The 15,242-nt window shown below is 34.9% G+C and overlaps 1 protein-coding gene across 4 annotated transcripts in view; it reads left to right on the top strand.

The window, feature by feature from the left end:
- The window catches only part of DENND1B (DENN domain containing 1B), a 253,965-nt gene that overhangs the window by 90,171 nt on the left and 148,552 nt on the right, over positions 1-15,242 (top strand). For 3 of the 4 annotated variants that reach the window (XM_042976469.1, XM_042976470.1, XM_042976468.1), the window contains exons 4-5: positions 9,949-9,998; positions 11,971-12,090. The exons of the other annotated variant lie outside the window; for it this stretch is intronic. In XM_042976469.1, coding sequence (XP_042832403.1) covers positions 9,949-9,998; positions 11,971-12,090 — 170 coding nt within the window. The remainder of the gene's footprint in view (positions 1-9,948; positions 9,999-11,970; positions 12,091-15,242) is intronic. 4 annotated transcript variants of the gene reach the window in all.

Below are 15,242 nucleotides of genomic sequence, written 5' to 3'. Positions count from 1 at the left end.
TACTGTAAATCTGGTATTCTCAGTAGTAATAAACAAGCGTAGGTAGAAACAGCATTTTCTTTTCTCTCTTTTTTTTCTTTTTTTCTCTTTTATTCTCTTTTTTGCCTCAGAACTTAATTTCAAGGGACTAGAACAAGGTAGGGCAGGAAAGACTCACATTTGTAATTACATATTATCTCATTTTTATTTCTCCCCATGATTCCTTCATGTCCTGGCCTGGCCCCCTTTATTTTTCCATACACCAGGTTGAACTTTGTTTCTGAAATATTAAGTATATAATCTTAATTCTTTATAAATATGGGAAATATCCACCATACAGAGACCAAGTGGGCATCAAATTTAGGCATCTGCAGATTATATGTTGGAACCTCCATGAAAACAAAGTGGAAAAAAAATACATATGATGGAGAATACTGGTTAGAAGCTTTGGCCTGTGAGATCAAGTCCTGACTCTAGCATTCGCTAGCCATGTGAGTTTGGACAAGTTACTCCGTCTCTTGGACTTCTTTTTTTGTTTGTTTGTTTTTCCCCCACATATAAAAGGAAACAAAACAGAAGTTGTTGTAGGGATGAAATGAGGTAATATATGTAAAGTGCTTAGGTCAGAACCTGGCACAGAGTAAGCAATTATTTTATTATATTTTAATTTAGAAAAAGAATCAAATAAGAAAACACGCAGACTCTTAACTCACATTTCCTTGAACTGTCTGCTAAGGCAAATTTATTCTGATGATGCTAAAACAGTGTTACTTAACAGGAGTTCAACAAGTTTTTTTTTTTTCAGATCATGAGTGGTGTGCCAGGCTCTGATTAGGCATGAGAGGAGCTCCAAGGTTGAATAAGCCCCCAAAGATTTTATAGATTCTTTTATTTCCATTGATCATGGTAATTGTAACTACTAGAACTTTCTAGTTTGCTACTGTCTTCATTTATCTCTGGTTACTGATGAGTGACATATCGTGATTATAATATTAGAAGTGGTTAAACACTCTATAACCTATATCTTGAAATAAATCTTTAGGAAAATAAAGACATGATGTGTTTTCATCGTTGTATGAGAAAATTTACCTAGTTGATGGCCTGGGGATATTATATTAGAGTATTTGTTGAGAGGAGCATAAAAATATGAAGAATCATGTTGATCCTTCATAATGTTGGAAAAGAGAACAGTCACTCCTGTCTCTTATCCATATGTTTTAACCAGCGCCATTTCCTTTCTTGGTCTTTATGTAGGCTAGATGCTATTTCTAAAGCACCAGACAGTTTATCCAGTCCCCTCTTGATGTCTCCATCTTTACTCCCGTATGTATCTTAATTTTGTGCCCTTGTCTGCATTGCTGCTATAACTGTCTTATTTCGGGCTGCCACCACTCACCTTGATTATTGCAGAAGTCTTCTGATTTCCTAGTCTTCAGTTTTATCCTTTTAAAATTTATTCTACACAGTGTAGCCAGTGATCTCTCTAAAATTCAAGCCCAGTTGTGTCTCTCCCTTATTTTAAACCCTTCAAAGCTTCCCTATTTTTCTTAGGGAGAGTGAACCATGATTTCCTGTCCAAACTGAGATACTTATTTATTAGGTGTTTTTGACCAATGATTTTTATATGGCATGATGCAGATCTTAAGTGTACAATGAAATGAGTTTTGGCAGATGCATACACCTGTGTAACCCACATTCCTTTAAATATATAGACTTCTTAGCACTCTAGGAAGTTCCTTGCCACTTTCTGGTTACTCATTGTATCCCCTACCCCACCCTACCCCATAGCTCCAGGCTACCACTTTTCTGATTTCTATTAAAATAAATTATAACTTGGATACCTTTGAGAGTAAAAGGGGAACCTATTGATAATTTTCTGAGAAGATATATGTGAAGTTGTTCTGGGCAAACCAGGAGGAATGGTTTCCCTACTCTTTGCCTTAAGTCCATACTTCTTAGTTTGCCTAAAAGCATTATAAATTCAGTCCCCTGCTTATTTCTCAAGCTACATTCTCTTACTATTTGTCTAAACTTTGTCCTTGCTGTTTCTAATTTTTATTTTATTTTATTTATTTATTTTTTTTAACGTTTATTTATTTTTGAGACAGAGAGAGACAGAGCATGAACGGGGGAGGGTCAGAAAGAAGGAGACACAGAATCTGAAACAGGCTCCAGGCTCTGAGCTGTCAGCACGGAGCCCGACGCGGGGCTCAAACTCACGGACCGTGAAATCATGACCTGAGCCGAAGTCGGATGCTTAACCGACTGAGCCACCCAGGTGCCCCATAATTTTTAGACTTTTGTTTTGTGCATATTCTTTCCTATGAGGGAAGACCATTTTTACCTCTTTTCTGCCTCTCTCTTCTCATTCTATAGCCTGGCCAGTTTCTCCTTCTCCCTTCGTTTCTCTACTTAGATAGGATTTTTTCCCTTAGGACTTTAACCACACTTCTCCAGAAGCACCACTCTCAGTTTGGTTTATATGTCTGTCTTCTAGACTTCCTGGTATTTTTCACTTTTCCTGCCAATGCTCTTATTACATTATAATGTGATTGTCTGTTATTCCCATTCATACATTAAGTATTTGGTAAATGAACATATATAAACATATTGGTAATTCATATAAATAAATTCACATGGAGTTTGCCAGTATGTGAGTACTGCTTAGACTATACCCTTTTAAGTAAATGGTCTTCATAGAACAGTTTATATTTTATAATTGTGTAACTATAATTTAATTCTTCCAAACAAAGCCTCCAAATAGCTAAATAGACAATTAATTATGATTTTTCCAAATTTTTAAAATATACCATGATTCACATTTCTGCTAGGTGATTTTACAGACTCTATGGGCTTTCAAGGGAAAAAGAAATAATAAATATACCATTGCTCCCAGGATATAATGCCCATCTAGAGGTATATTTTTCAAACATCTCAAAGTGTACAGTCCCTGATATAGGCTTTAAACTAAAGATTCTATTCTTTCTTAAAGAATCAGACAAATGACAAGATTCCCATCTGGTGTGTCACAAGATTCGCTGTCTAGGGAAAATTAGCAGTTCAGGCATAATTCTGGACTAGGTTTAAGGCAGGACCAGGAAAAAAAGATAATTAAAATTTACTGCTCTGGAATATATCCTTTTTCTGGTTGTCCTCTGTAATATAAAAATCAGTTCTCTAATGTGTGACCCTCACAGTGAATAGAGAAGATGTCATGAACATCATGACAGGAGGATTATCTGCACACGGCCTAGGTATGAAGAACCACAGAAATAATATGAATCAAGAGTCTTGCCGGACTGAAGAAAAATATACAATCAAGATTAACGAAGAACAAAGAGAGATAGCACTATTAAAGGGCGGTGACGGAAAGAGAGGATATATTTTCTGAGGGTACCCTTAACAAAATCTTTGCCAGAAACAAACAAACAAAAACACAACACGGTGTCTTTGCCAGGGAAAGGCCTAATCTGAGGTTGTAGAAGAAAGCCGGAGCTAGTTTTATTCCTCAAGTTGGTCAGTTCCTTACCTAGAATTGTTAATTAATCTTTATTATGTGGATTGATAAATAAGTACATGAAACAGGAATTTTATTAGTAAATCCTCCTTAAATGAAAAATGTCTGTTGGCATGATTCTCTGAAGATAGTTTTAATTCAAAACAAGTACCACTGTGGCAGCCCAAAGTAGGCTCTTGTAACATGTTAATATCATCAGATGTGCACATGGTATGACTTTGCAGGGTTAACAGAGTCTGCTTTTATTGTGGCTGGTTGTATAGAAATAGTAGAATATATTCAAATCTATATCTACATATATATACCTATCCGCATGAACCTATGTTAAATACATTAAAATTTTTCAAAGGAGGCAGATCAATTATTCAGTATAATATTTGTCATCATTTTAGGTCTCAGTATGCTAATGTTTTGGCACAGGTCATTGAACACAGGACCTTAATGTTGCAGTTACTCAGTAAATATTTGTTGGAATTCATATGATGTGTAAGAGTTCTTAAAACAAGTAACTAATTAATAAAAGAGCTAAGAGTTGTTAGGAGGTTTTTATATGTCTGTCATTGTCTAATCATTTATGTGGATTTCTGTTTAATCCTCACAGAATTCTCCTATAAATCCCCAAATAAATCCTCAGTCCTACAAGATAGATAACTTCTGCCCATTTTCCAGATGAGGTAAATGGAGCACATAGCCAATATCTTGTGGAGCCAGACTTTGAATATTAACTGCTGGACTCTACAGGATGGCGCCCTTGACTGTGATTTTCCATCTAACGTGCGTGCCTGCGTGCCTATATGTGCCTGTTTTGTAATGATCTAATCTTAAGTCTCCCTAGTTCTGAAATTCAGGAATCTTATTTCCTTTCCCTACACAACATCTAGCTGTGGATTGAAGTCATGGTAGCTTATAGGTTGACTGACATAAAACTTGTTTCTTCCTAAAGATTGAAGTCCTTTCCTACTCCTCTTAATTCTACTTATCTTGATTTAAATGACTGCTTGATATTCACTTTTAAAGGCTTTAGTATCTGTAAATGCAGATAAATATTATAGGCAATGTTCTATTTTATGTTATTTCCTTTGGTCTAGAAAATGTTACTAGTTAAAATAGGGGTGAATGAACAAAGAGGTATTTATCGGAAAGGGGTGAGACATTATATGGTTATTAGAAAAGAAAGGGGGTCTTCCTAAATGTTTTATTCTTAGTGGTGTATAATTGTTATTCAAGTCCTTGATTAAAAGGTAGAGTTAACCTAGGGATAAAAATTTGAAGGCGATTTTTAGTAGTATTTTTGACAAAGAAACTTTGGAAACCCATTTTCATATATCTAAATGTATGGTTTTCTTTCACAGCTTTTAAATGCTTCTCTTAAATTAATGAGGGAAATATATTATACTTTTTATTTGCCAGGAAAACTACCTTTCTCATTGTAAATATACATATTTTTATAACATCTCTCTGTCCTGCTTCGAATCTCGGCTTTTTCATTGGCATTGGGTTAAAACTAACATGATTGCAGACTACAGAGGTCTCTTCATCCTTCAACACTGATTGTGTTTCCATGGCACAGTTATGTTTATAGCAAAATGTATTTCCTCCTTGGCAGTTACTTAAATCTTCCAACAATAAAAATTCATTTTTAATTTTTGAAAGTGAAAAATAACTTGACCTGAGTTCCCAGCCTACGTAATTTTAGTGTCAGAATTCACAGACATACTGTGCTTTCCCTAATTTAAGGAGGAATGATGAAAGAGAAATTTATTTCTGATTGAAATACTACATAAAAGTAAATACCAAGAGAAAAATTCCACAGTGGGTTCATTTATTCTGATGGTTATTCCTTGGCTTAAAGTTTAAAATACATTCTCTAAATTTAAACAAACTTCTTTAAAAACATGAGAAGATGGTGTCTAAAGAGGCTATATGTATAACTTAACCATGTTAATATAATTTTACCTTGTAATAAAACACAATCTGGCTTGACCACCTTGTTAGTATAGCTGTATTTCCCTTGAAAATGTAAGGCATCTTGTGGTGCCCCCATGAGTTTGTGGTGGGGCCCTGAGACATCTCTGCGCACAGTGTGGGAATCTCTGTTCTGCTCTATGCAGCCTGCTTGTGACTGAACAGCTTAGTGCATGCTTCTTTTGAGAAAAAAAGCTGATTTCCCCCCATGTAAAGCACAGATTGAATTCATAGTATTAATTAATTTTCACTTATTTGGGGAAATAATATTCAAAATTAAGTAATCACCTTTTTAGAATTCTATGGCCTTGGTGAAAAATTAGAATTGACAAATAGCCCCCTTGTTGCTACAGAATGATTTTGAAAGTGTTACTGAAATGAATAAAATTATGGATATTTGAAAACTGTTCTTATATAATATTGTGTTATATTTTTCCTGAGAGCTTTGTTATAAATTTAATTACTTGATTAAAATTTTTGTAAGGAGTCTTAAGAAAGAAAATATGATACTCCAGCTTCTTTATATTAAATGACATGCCTCGTGGTTAGCAGAAAATGAGTAAGTCTGAATTTTGATTTTTTCTAACTACTCCAAGGCTAAGCTAAGCATAGACCACCATTTCCCTTGCCAGTGATTAGTTTAGGAGCGGCTCTGACCTTCTGGCTAATTAAATATAATGGGAAAGTCAGCCTGTGGGGCTTCTGGGAAAGGTTTCCTCTGATAAGAAGAGAAAACAGAAAGAAATGCTTCTTTCCCTGGACACTGCTGTGTCTTCATGTGGTGTGTTGAACTCTGGCAGCTTATTTCGTGACCATGAGTAGAGGTAGCTGAGGACAAAACCAACAAACTCAGGACAACAAAGCAGGACAGCAGATTCCTGGGTCCTCAAAGAGGATGTTGAATTAACCTGTCCTGAACAAATCGACCTTGTCATTTTTGCAGTGAAAGAATAACTATTCCTTATATATTAAGCACCCTACATTGATACAGTTAGTCTTATTTCTTAATTATGGATGGTATTCAAACTAAGTTAAAGAGTCAAGACCCTTATGGCCCTAGAGTGTGGGTGATCAAATGTATTTTGAAGGACCTTCCCGTTTGATTCTTAACACCTTATCTTCTAATTCTTACTGCCCTCCCATTGAGGACCTCTGGAAGAAGATAGTTATGAAATTCAATTAAGAGGACTTGAAGAATGACTGATTTTATTTGGCAATCGGGAAAGGGAAGGGGTCTAGACAACCACCATGTTTTGGTTTGGGTAACTGGGTAGGTGTTGCTGCTCTTCTAGGTGATAAGGACTACAACTAAAAGAATTACTTCAGTTTTGCATATTCTGAATTTGAGGTGTCAGAAATTGGTACTGCAGAGTAGTTAAATATATAATCCCTGAGTCAGAAATATCTAAACTGCAAGACGATGAGATTTGGTAGTTGTACTGGAACCTTGGGTGAAAACGAAATTGCCTTGGCAGATACACCTTATTGGTGTGGAAGAGAGGAGGTGTAGAACCTTGGAGGCAGGGGAAGAAGTAGTGGAGAAGGAAGAAAAACAATTAGTGATGTCAACAATGACATGACTCATTTCATCTTAGATTCTTCTCTGAGAAATTCCAAGACATTTGTAATTATTGAACTTTCATCAGGAGGTAGACTCTACATATTTTAGTTTTTTCAAAAAGTAGATTCTTAAATGCTTTTCCCCCTTTTATTTGATTAATTTGTAATGTTGAACAGTAGTGTTGTGGGATAAAGAGTTAATAAACCCCTCTAACACTAGCAGTTTACTCTCTTCTCCTGTATTTGACTGTACAGCTTATTAATACAAATGTGGGATACAGTACCAAAAACACCCACCCCAATGTATAAATTTTCATCAGTCCTTATTTCCAGTCATTTATAGGACAGCAGATGTGTTGTTTTTAGGGCATATGCATATATATGTGTTGTGCCCTTTGTATTTTGCTATTCATAATTGTATATTCTACTTCATTCTTTTTGTTATTACTATTTTTAACACTTAACATTTTAGTCAATGTGTTCTTTTTATATAAAAATAAAATATATTTGAGAGATTTAAGATGATCTGGAAAACTCAAATAATTTTTCTTGGCCAAGGAAATCAGGTATTGCCTGAAAACAAAGCCTGTAGAGAACAGAGAAACAAAACTTTTGAAGAGTATGATCTTAAATCTTTTACATAATCTATGGATCCCAATTCAGAACTGTGCGTGTGTGTTTGATATCAAAATCACCTTGTGATGGAAATATCAGACTTTATGAACACTTCCAATGCATATAAAAGTATAATTTCCAATTAACATTATTGCTGAAAGGATCCCCCCCAAAAAAACCCATTTGCGTGTATCTTATTCCTCCCTTCAACTCTCTCTCACTCTCTCTGTCTCTCTGTCTTTTCTTTTTTAACTTCAGTTTGAATAGCACCTGTAATTAAGGAAGAAAACCGAGCCCTGGGAGCTAGGTAGGACTTTCAGCTATTGATCTGTGTAAACCCAGCTTATACTGTCAGGGGAGAAACAGTCAACTGCTGAGTTGCTTTGTCACTGACATAAGCTGAGAGAGGATTTTTTTGTCTATACTGTTTATACACTAGTCTATAGACCTGCTGGCTGGTTGAATTTTAAAGAGTGCGGAGGTTTAAAGACTTGTCCCCTGAGGGATGCTTCTGCCAGTTGGGAAGCGAGCTGAGGCTGTTTTGCAGAAGTGTGTGCCTGTGTGTTGCGTGTAGAAGGAGGGAGGGGGAGGGTGTGAAAGATTGAGCAACTAACCGGGAAACGTTCTTCTTAATTTGAGTCTTAAAAAATTGATGGGAAATATATTACTACTTTGGGTGTATTTAGAAGTAGACAGTGAGTTTGAAATATCTATATTGTTACAGAAATTATATGAACTTTGTAGGGGGGATATCAAAATAGTGTTCATAGGCGTAGTGAATACGATAAATGGCTTCACTTTTTGTAGCAAGACAAGGATTGGCAATGGTCAAGTGAACTGTTTTCAGTTTTAGTAATTTAAATTATTTAAAGTTTAGCAGCTCTTTTAATTACATGTAACAGAATGCTTTCAATAGTCAAACAGCTTTTTCTAAATATGGGGTCTGTGCTCATATTTTTAAAGGTATGTATGTGTTCATAAGCAAACCAGGGTACCCTTCCCTAAAGGTAGAAGGTTGCTTTTTTACATGATGCTTTTCTTTCTGCTTTAGCGTCGTAAGGCTCTTGAAGCTTCCATAGGTATTGCCATTGGAATTTTGCAATGTGATGTTATTAATTAATACCTCATTATAGTCTACAGGTTAAAAGAACTTAATAGATTCTACTTTAAAACACTCAGTATTATGTTTCTGCAGAGGATTTAAATATTCAGATATTAATATTTTCTCTGGACGCAAATTTTATTGGTAAAGAGGTGGTAGTTTTGATGGGGGTGACTACTGCCTGAAGATATTTGCTCTTTTTTTCTTTTTGATAGGAAACATTCTCCTCAATCTCTGCTTTGTCTTGTAAAGTTACCTGGCTTTGAACTTATATGATGTGATCTTCAATTCTAAAGTTTAAGTTTAGAATCAGAGTTAATTTTTAGTTGTTTTTCATATATGACAAAACAGATCTTTCTCAGTTTTTTGCCAAGCGTCCATTATTTGTATTTTATTATGATTGTTAACGAGTATGACTTCCAAAAGCTTTTAAAATTATTTTATAATGACTATAAAATCACTGCAGGTTTCAAAATCAATAGGTTATTTTCTGTGCTCAGTTAAAACATTGATTTTCATATGAGACAATTCATAAACAAAAATACATAGAATAGAAGGTATGTTGTTTTAAATGTAAAGGCTTATTTTTAGATACGCATTTTTTTAAAGAATGTTATTTGAGATAAACTTGATGTTACTCTTGTTGAATTTACTGAGAGAAACATATACATGTGTTTCTTTAGCCATAGAATGTCTTTTTTTTTTTTTTTTAACCATTTTACTATGGGACATGTAGCGTTGTTTTACCTCTCAGTAATTCATTCTGCTGCCAACTTCATTCCCTTTTCTCTGCCTGCATTTTAATTGAAACAACATTTATATTTTTGAGCCAGGATCTGTCAGAAGTCCCTGTGGCTAGTCTGTGGTACAAGTAGCAGCAGACGTAGCTTACCCATATGGTGCGGTGCTTCTTGTAAAATCCATATGGCCTTGTTGAAGGGAATCCCAGCGGGGATGTGAAGGGTGTTAATACCCTTCAGGCCAGGCCTTTCCCTCCTGGGGCTTCCGTGGCATTGTCAGTGCAATCTGCCAAAGCACCAACTTAATTCCTTTTTAATAATCAATTATTTTAGTCTAGGAACCTGTGCTATTTTTCCTAAGGAAAAAAAAAAACAAACTTTTTTCCTCCCTAGAAAATGTCTCAAGAAAAGTTTTAACTGCATCTTTTAAAATATTCTAAAGCTTTTTTTTTTTTAATTTGCATTTGCAGGAAGTACTACAGAGTGTGCCCAAGTTCTGTTTCCCCTTTGACATTGAAAGGTACGGTATAAGGGTATATAAGCCATCATTCAAAGTAACTTCAACTCATCTTAGTGAGCACTTTAAAATGATGACATGTGTTTTTTAGTAAAAAGAAATGTCTTTCTCTTCACCGCTTCTAACAACAACACAAAAATTAAATAATATTTGGAGAGAAGTAGCCTTTTTACATCACTATATCTTTTGTTTTCTCCACTGTGGCCAGTTAGGAGTCTTAAGGATCCATTTCTTCCTTTTGTTCTTCAGGTACATATTGTAAGCACCTGCAGAAAAAAAAATATCACTATGTCCTTAATCAGAGCCTTAGAATTGTGTCTTTTAAAATGAGATGTATATATCCTGGTTTCTATCTCACTTCACCCTAATTGAAAAGACCATCTGTGTGATATTGTAAAACCCATGACTAGTTGTCTCCCAAGAATAGCTGTATAGAAATAGTGCAATATTATGGAAGGCTGCAGGGAAACCCTCCCAGCAGTTTTGAAAATCTCATTATGTTTGTATTTTACTGAACAAATACTGAATGAATAGAGTATTACCTGTGTGTAGTTGGAATTTCACAGAATATATGGGCCTTTGAGTGTAAAAACAGGTCACTTGTTTCTCACGTGATTTTCACACCCTATTATCAGTTTTTTTAACAGTATGATATGGGGGGTTTTAAAAGAAAATTTATTTTCAGAAAATATTTTGCTGAAGTAAAGATGAGTAAAAATCTGAAATTTACAATATTTAAGATCATGCCTTGTGAATGATGGGCTAATTGATACTAATAAGTATCGATACCCCTTGTTTTACCTCCTTTCTGGAGAGTAAATTGTGCTTGTTAAACTTGCAATTTTCAAACTAATAGCAAAGATAAAATAAACGAAGAAAAGCTCTCGAAAGTATATTGTGAACATTGAGCACTAGAGGGCACAGCAGGCACTAGAGGTTGTTTTTGAAGTTTGTGAAATTGTTTTCAAAACCGTCCACTTCAAAGTGTGTTTGGTAAATGTGCAGCACTTGAAATACAGGGTTTCCTGACAATTGAAAGCAATTTGTAGTATTGGCAGGCTATAGTAGTAAAGTAACTTACTTCTTTTTACCTAATTCCTGTGGCTGTTTCAAAACCCAAATTTTCGGTGCGATGGATATCTTACCTTGGGACAAGGAAGCAGATGTTCAGTTATGGTTGTCTAAGGGCAAGATTATAGCCAGTAACAGGAAATGTATTTCTATAGTTCAAATGCTGATAAAGATTCAGTGTAATAATTTACATTGCACCTTACACTGAAGTGTGACACAGAGTATGTGTGATAGCCTGACACTCAGGTCACGGTTCACTTAAATTCTTCATAGTAAGCTTTTTCTGTAGAAATTGCACTCTTGTTTTGCGCTTGGAAATCTACTCAGTGTATGGGTAGCTCTAGAAGAGAATGCTAAAAAAAATGCCAGTAGTAATTTTTATGGTACTTTACTGGGTGAGAATGTCAGCCGAAGAAGCAATTAAACAGAGTTGGTAGGGGCTGCCATTGGATTCTAAAGCAACCTGATTTGCTGTCTAAGCAATTTTAAAATAAAATCATGAAAATAGAGGCAGGAGTTGAGCAGAATCAGTCATCGTGTCTTGGTTCTCACTTCCATGGTCTCAGTAAGAGTATTTTCAGATTTATGAAATATTTTGTAAGTACTTTCAGGCATGTGCCAGCTTACGGTGAAATACCTTATGATTCCCTACTAAGGGGTGAGTCTGTATATGTTTAATTGCTCAGCCTGTAAGATGTTACAGCTTACTGTGATATTCAGCTCATGATTTCGTTTACACATTTCACACTCATTTTAGTTTTAGAACCTAGTTTTAGATTTGAGAACCAACTGATTGGGAAGGTGAAACCAGTGCCTCATGTAAATATATTCTTGTTTTGTTTTTCTTTAAGAAAATTCTCACGCAAAAGACACATTAAAGTTTTATAATATTGCTGTGTTTTAGAGTATCCCAGAATCAAGTTGGACAGCACTTTACCTTTGTACTGACAGACATTGAAAGTAAACAGAGATTTGGATTCTGCAGACTCACATCAGGAGGCAAAATTTGCTTGTGCATTCTTAGGTGAGTATTTGTAGTAAAACCAAAACAAACCAAAACTGGATGTATTAATCATTAACAGTGCCTTTCTTTGGTACTTTGTTGTGCTTAGGATGCTTAAAAATAATGTGTATAATATTTTTTTGCTTATATGTTTTCTCTAGATCTAAGTAAGTTGAAGAATAATTTTATTTTCTATATATAGTATCAATTAGGCTTAAAGATTTACCAGTAACAGTAAAATTTTTTTGGAAGAATTCACTCTTTTGCGATTAGTTTTTGTGGGTTTGTGTTTTGGAAAATTAAATATTTAGATGTGAGTTCAAATAATATATATGTCATCTGTGAAATAAGATGCAAAAAAAGGCAATGACAGTAATGCATGCTCTTTTCTACCACTGATCCAGAACTTGTATTTTTGAAAGTTAAGTTACTGCTTTAGGGCAACGGTTATAAACTGGTGATTCTGGGTCAGAAATGTTCAGAGATGTTTTATTGGTCCTGTGATGTTTTAAACATTTTGAAGATGTTTCTAACTTTATACATTGTAGTAAAATTTTGCCGAAAATTCAAGTTTCTGATTTCTTTTGCCAAATGGGAATGACTGCTAATTCTGGTCTTGCACTTCCCAGCAGCAGCAATAAGCTGGAACTAAGCAGCAGGTTTGTAGTTGTGCCATGAGTTTGCTAGTTTGTCACCAGTCCTGCCTGTCCTGCTTCAGTCGCTTACATCATCTGCTTGCCTCAATATGTAGTTAAGAATGTGTCTCCTTTTGGTAGACCTAGGGTTTTGAGATGCTGGCTGTTGACAAGGAAGGGACCTAAAAATTAGCTTCCCTTTAGTATGTCTTGATGAATCTGAAATCCAGATGTATTCCACAAAAATAAGATTCTATACTGTGGTTATAATATGGATTTTGGTCAAGCTAGATTCTATAGAAATGCTTGTAGGAAAAGAAATAACATTTAATAGTAAAATATTGCAAAGAAAGCTCTGGTGTAAATTTGATGTTCGTTTGCTGTTTAGCTACATTCATAGCATTCTTTGTGAATTTAGGTTCTAAATTCACTCAGAACCTTTGTTAGAGTTGGAGAATTTTCTTCAATCTTTATTTGAAAGTAAATGCTTAACTGTTTTACAAGTAATTATGTTTTATCTGGACGAGTATTATGCTTCAAACTAGAGGTTGCAATTCTTACAATTTAAAGCTGGTTGGTTGTGCATTGAGAGTGGGGGTGACAGTGTGGAAAATGGGTTGGGAAAGCTCCTTTTATCATTGTGTTTCATGCTGAAGTTTCAAAAGGGGGGTATAACCTTATCTACTCTGTCCAAGACAGGTTTGTCCTCAGAGAAAGACCAAAAGCTGTATGTCCTTCTAATTTTTCTCTGTCAATCTTAAGATTTTTCGTTAAAATGTCAAATTTACAGAAGAGTTTCAAGAATACTACAGTGAACTCTTGTATATACATCAACCAGATTCACAATTGTTAACATGCTTCTCTCTCTCCTTCCTCTACGTCCCTGTCAGTACACATACACCCACAAGCAAATTCTTTTTCTCTGTCTTTCTCTTAGGGTTGTTTTTGCTGACCCACTTGAGAGTAAATTACAGACATCATTTTTCTGTAATATTTGAACCTGCATTTTTACAACTTACCGCATTGCCTCTGAAATGAGTTCCTGATATGGATAATTAAAGATTATGAAGCTTTGTCTTCGTGTTGAACTGTTAAAATATTTTGAATACACTGAACCTATTCATAATTAGCAAACCGTTCTTAGATATTCAGAACAGTCCCTACAAATGTGCTTATAGAATAAACATTCTTGGAAATATCTGCTTAAGTTTAGGAAAGCCAATATTACTTCAGAATATTTACACAAAAAAGCACTATAGCTATTTGTTAAATTCGTGAATGACTGGTATAGTGTTCATGTCTCCAAACCAGGGGTCATTAATTTGGAGAAAGCAGATTCTAAAAAAGTTACAGTAATCGAGTTATTGTTGTCAAACTTGTATATGTAGAAGAACATCTGAGTGTTGTAGTACTTTTTGGATTAGGAATAGTTTGACCCGCAGAAAATAAAGTTATATTACGTACATTTAATGAAAGAGTAAAATCATACATGCCAATAAAGAAAACCTTTCACAATCTGCATTACTGGGTTATTTTATGTTTAAAAAATATTCCTTTTTCATCTCTATCTGTTCATTTATTTTTGTCATGTGACAGTGCTTTCTGGTAGATAAGAAATAGGTATCAAGGCTTTATGAAAAAAAAAATAGGGGAGAGTCTTTAATTGACAAGTTTCTATTCTCCAGCTTAGTTTTTCCTAGGCAATTTAAAAAAGACTGCCATCTCAAGATTTTAATGGCATAACAGAATTTTTGTCCTAAAAGGCAATGTGCTCTGTTGAGAATAGCCAGATTAGAGAATAGCCAGTAAATTAGAGAGCTATTTACTTTTAATAGTGAAAAAGAATTAAAACTTAGTGGAATTCAGCAGTGTATTCAGAAAGTTGTTGGGGCGCCTGGGTGGCTCAGTTGGTTGAGGTCCAACTTTAGCTCAGGTCATGATCTCATGGCTCGTGGGTTCCAGCCCTGCGTCGGGCTCTGTGCTGACAGCTCAGAGCCTGGAGCTACTTCAGATTCTCTGTCTCCTTCTCTCTTGACCCCTTCCCCACTTGTGCTCTGTCTCTGTCTCTCTTTCTCTCTCAAAAATAAATAAACATTAAAAATTATTATAGGTAAATACCTATTTTAAGCTATTAAAATAGCTTAATAGTAATTAATGTATGTCTTTGAAAATAATTTTAACAAATCTCTTAAATGCTATAGTAAGGAGAATAATGGTGTTCTGGGTCCTGGTTTGCCTATGAATTAGACCAGGTCTCCCCCCAGTTTAGATTTAACTTTATAATTATTGAAAGGAAGGATAAAACTTTAAATGTACTAGAAGAAAATATTGTTGGTTTTTAAAAATTACTGTAGTTATGAGTGCTTTTATATCCATCCCTACTATTGAATCTTGAGGCCAAAAAGATTGGCATCTTTGTATGATGATGGAAGCTTTTGTTAGATGACAACAATAATAAGGGAATTAAAAATACCAATAATGAGTGGCACCTGGGTGGCTCAGTTGTTTAAGCATCTGACTCTTGATCTCAGCTCAGGT

Source organism: Panthera tigris, chromosome F3 (genome assembly GCF_018350195.1).
Source record: "Panthera tigris isolate Pti1 chromosome F3, P.tigris_Pti1_mat1.1, whole genome shotgun sequence".
In the NCBI taxonomy this organism is placed as follows: domain Eukaryota; kingdom Metazoa; phylum Chordata; class Mammalia; order Carnivora; family Felidae; genus Panthera; species Panthera tigris.
Note: the sequence above shows the minus strand (reverse complement) of the source record. Positions and strands in the feature narration are given on the sequence as shown.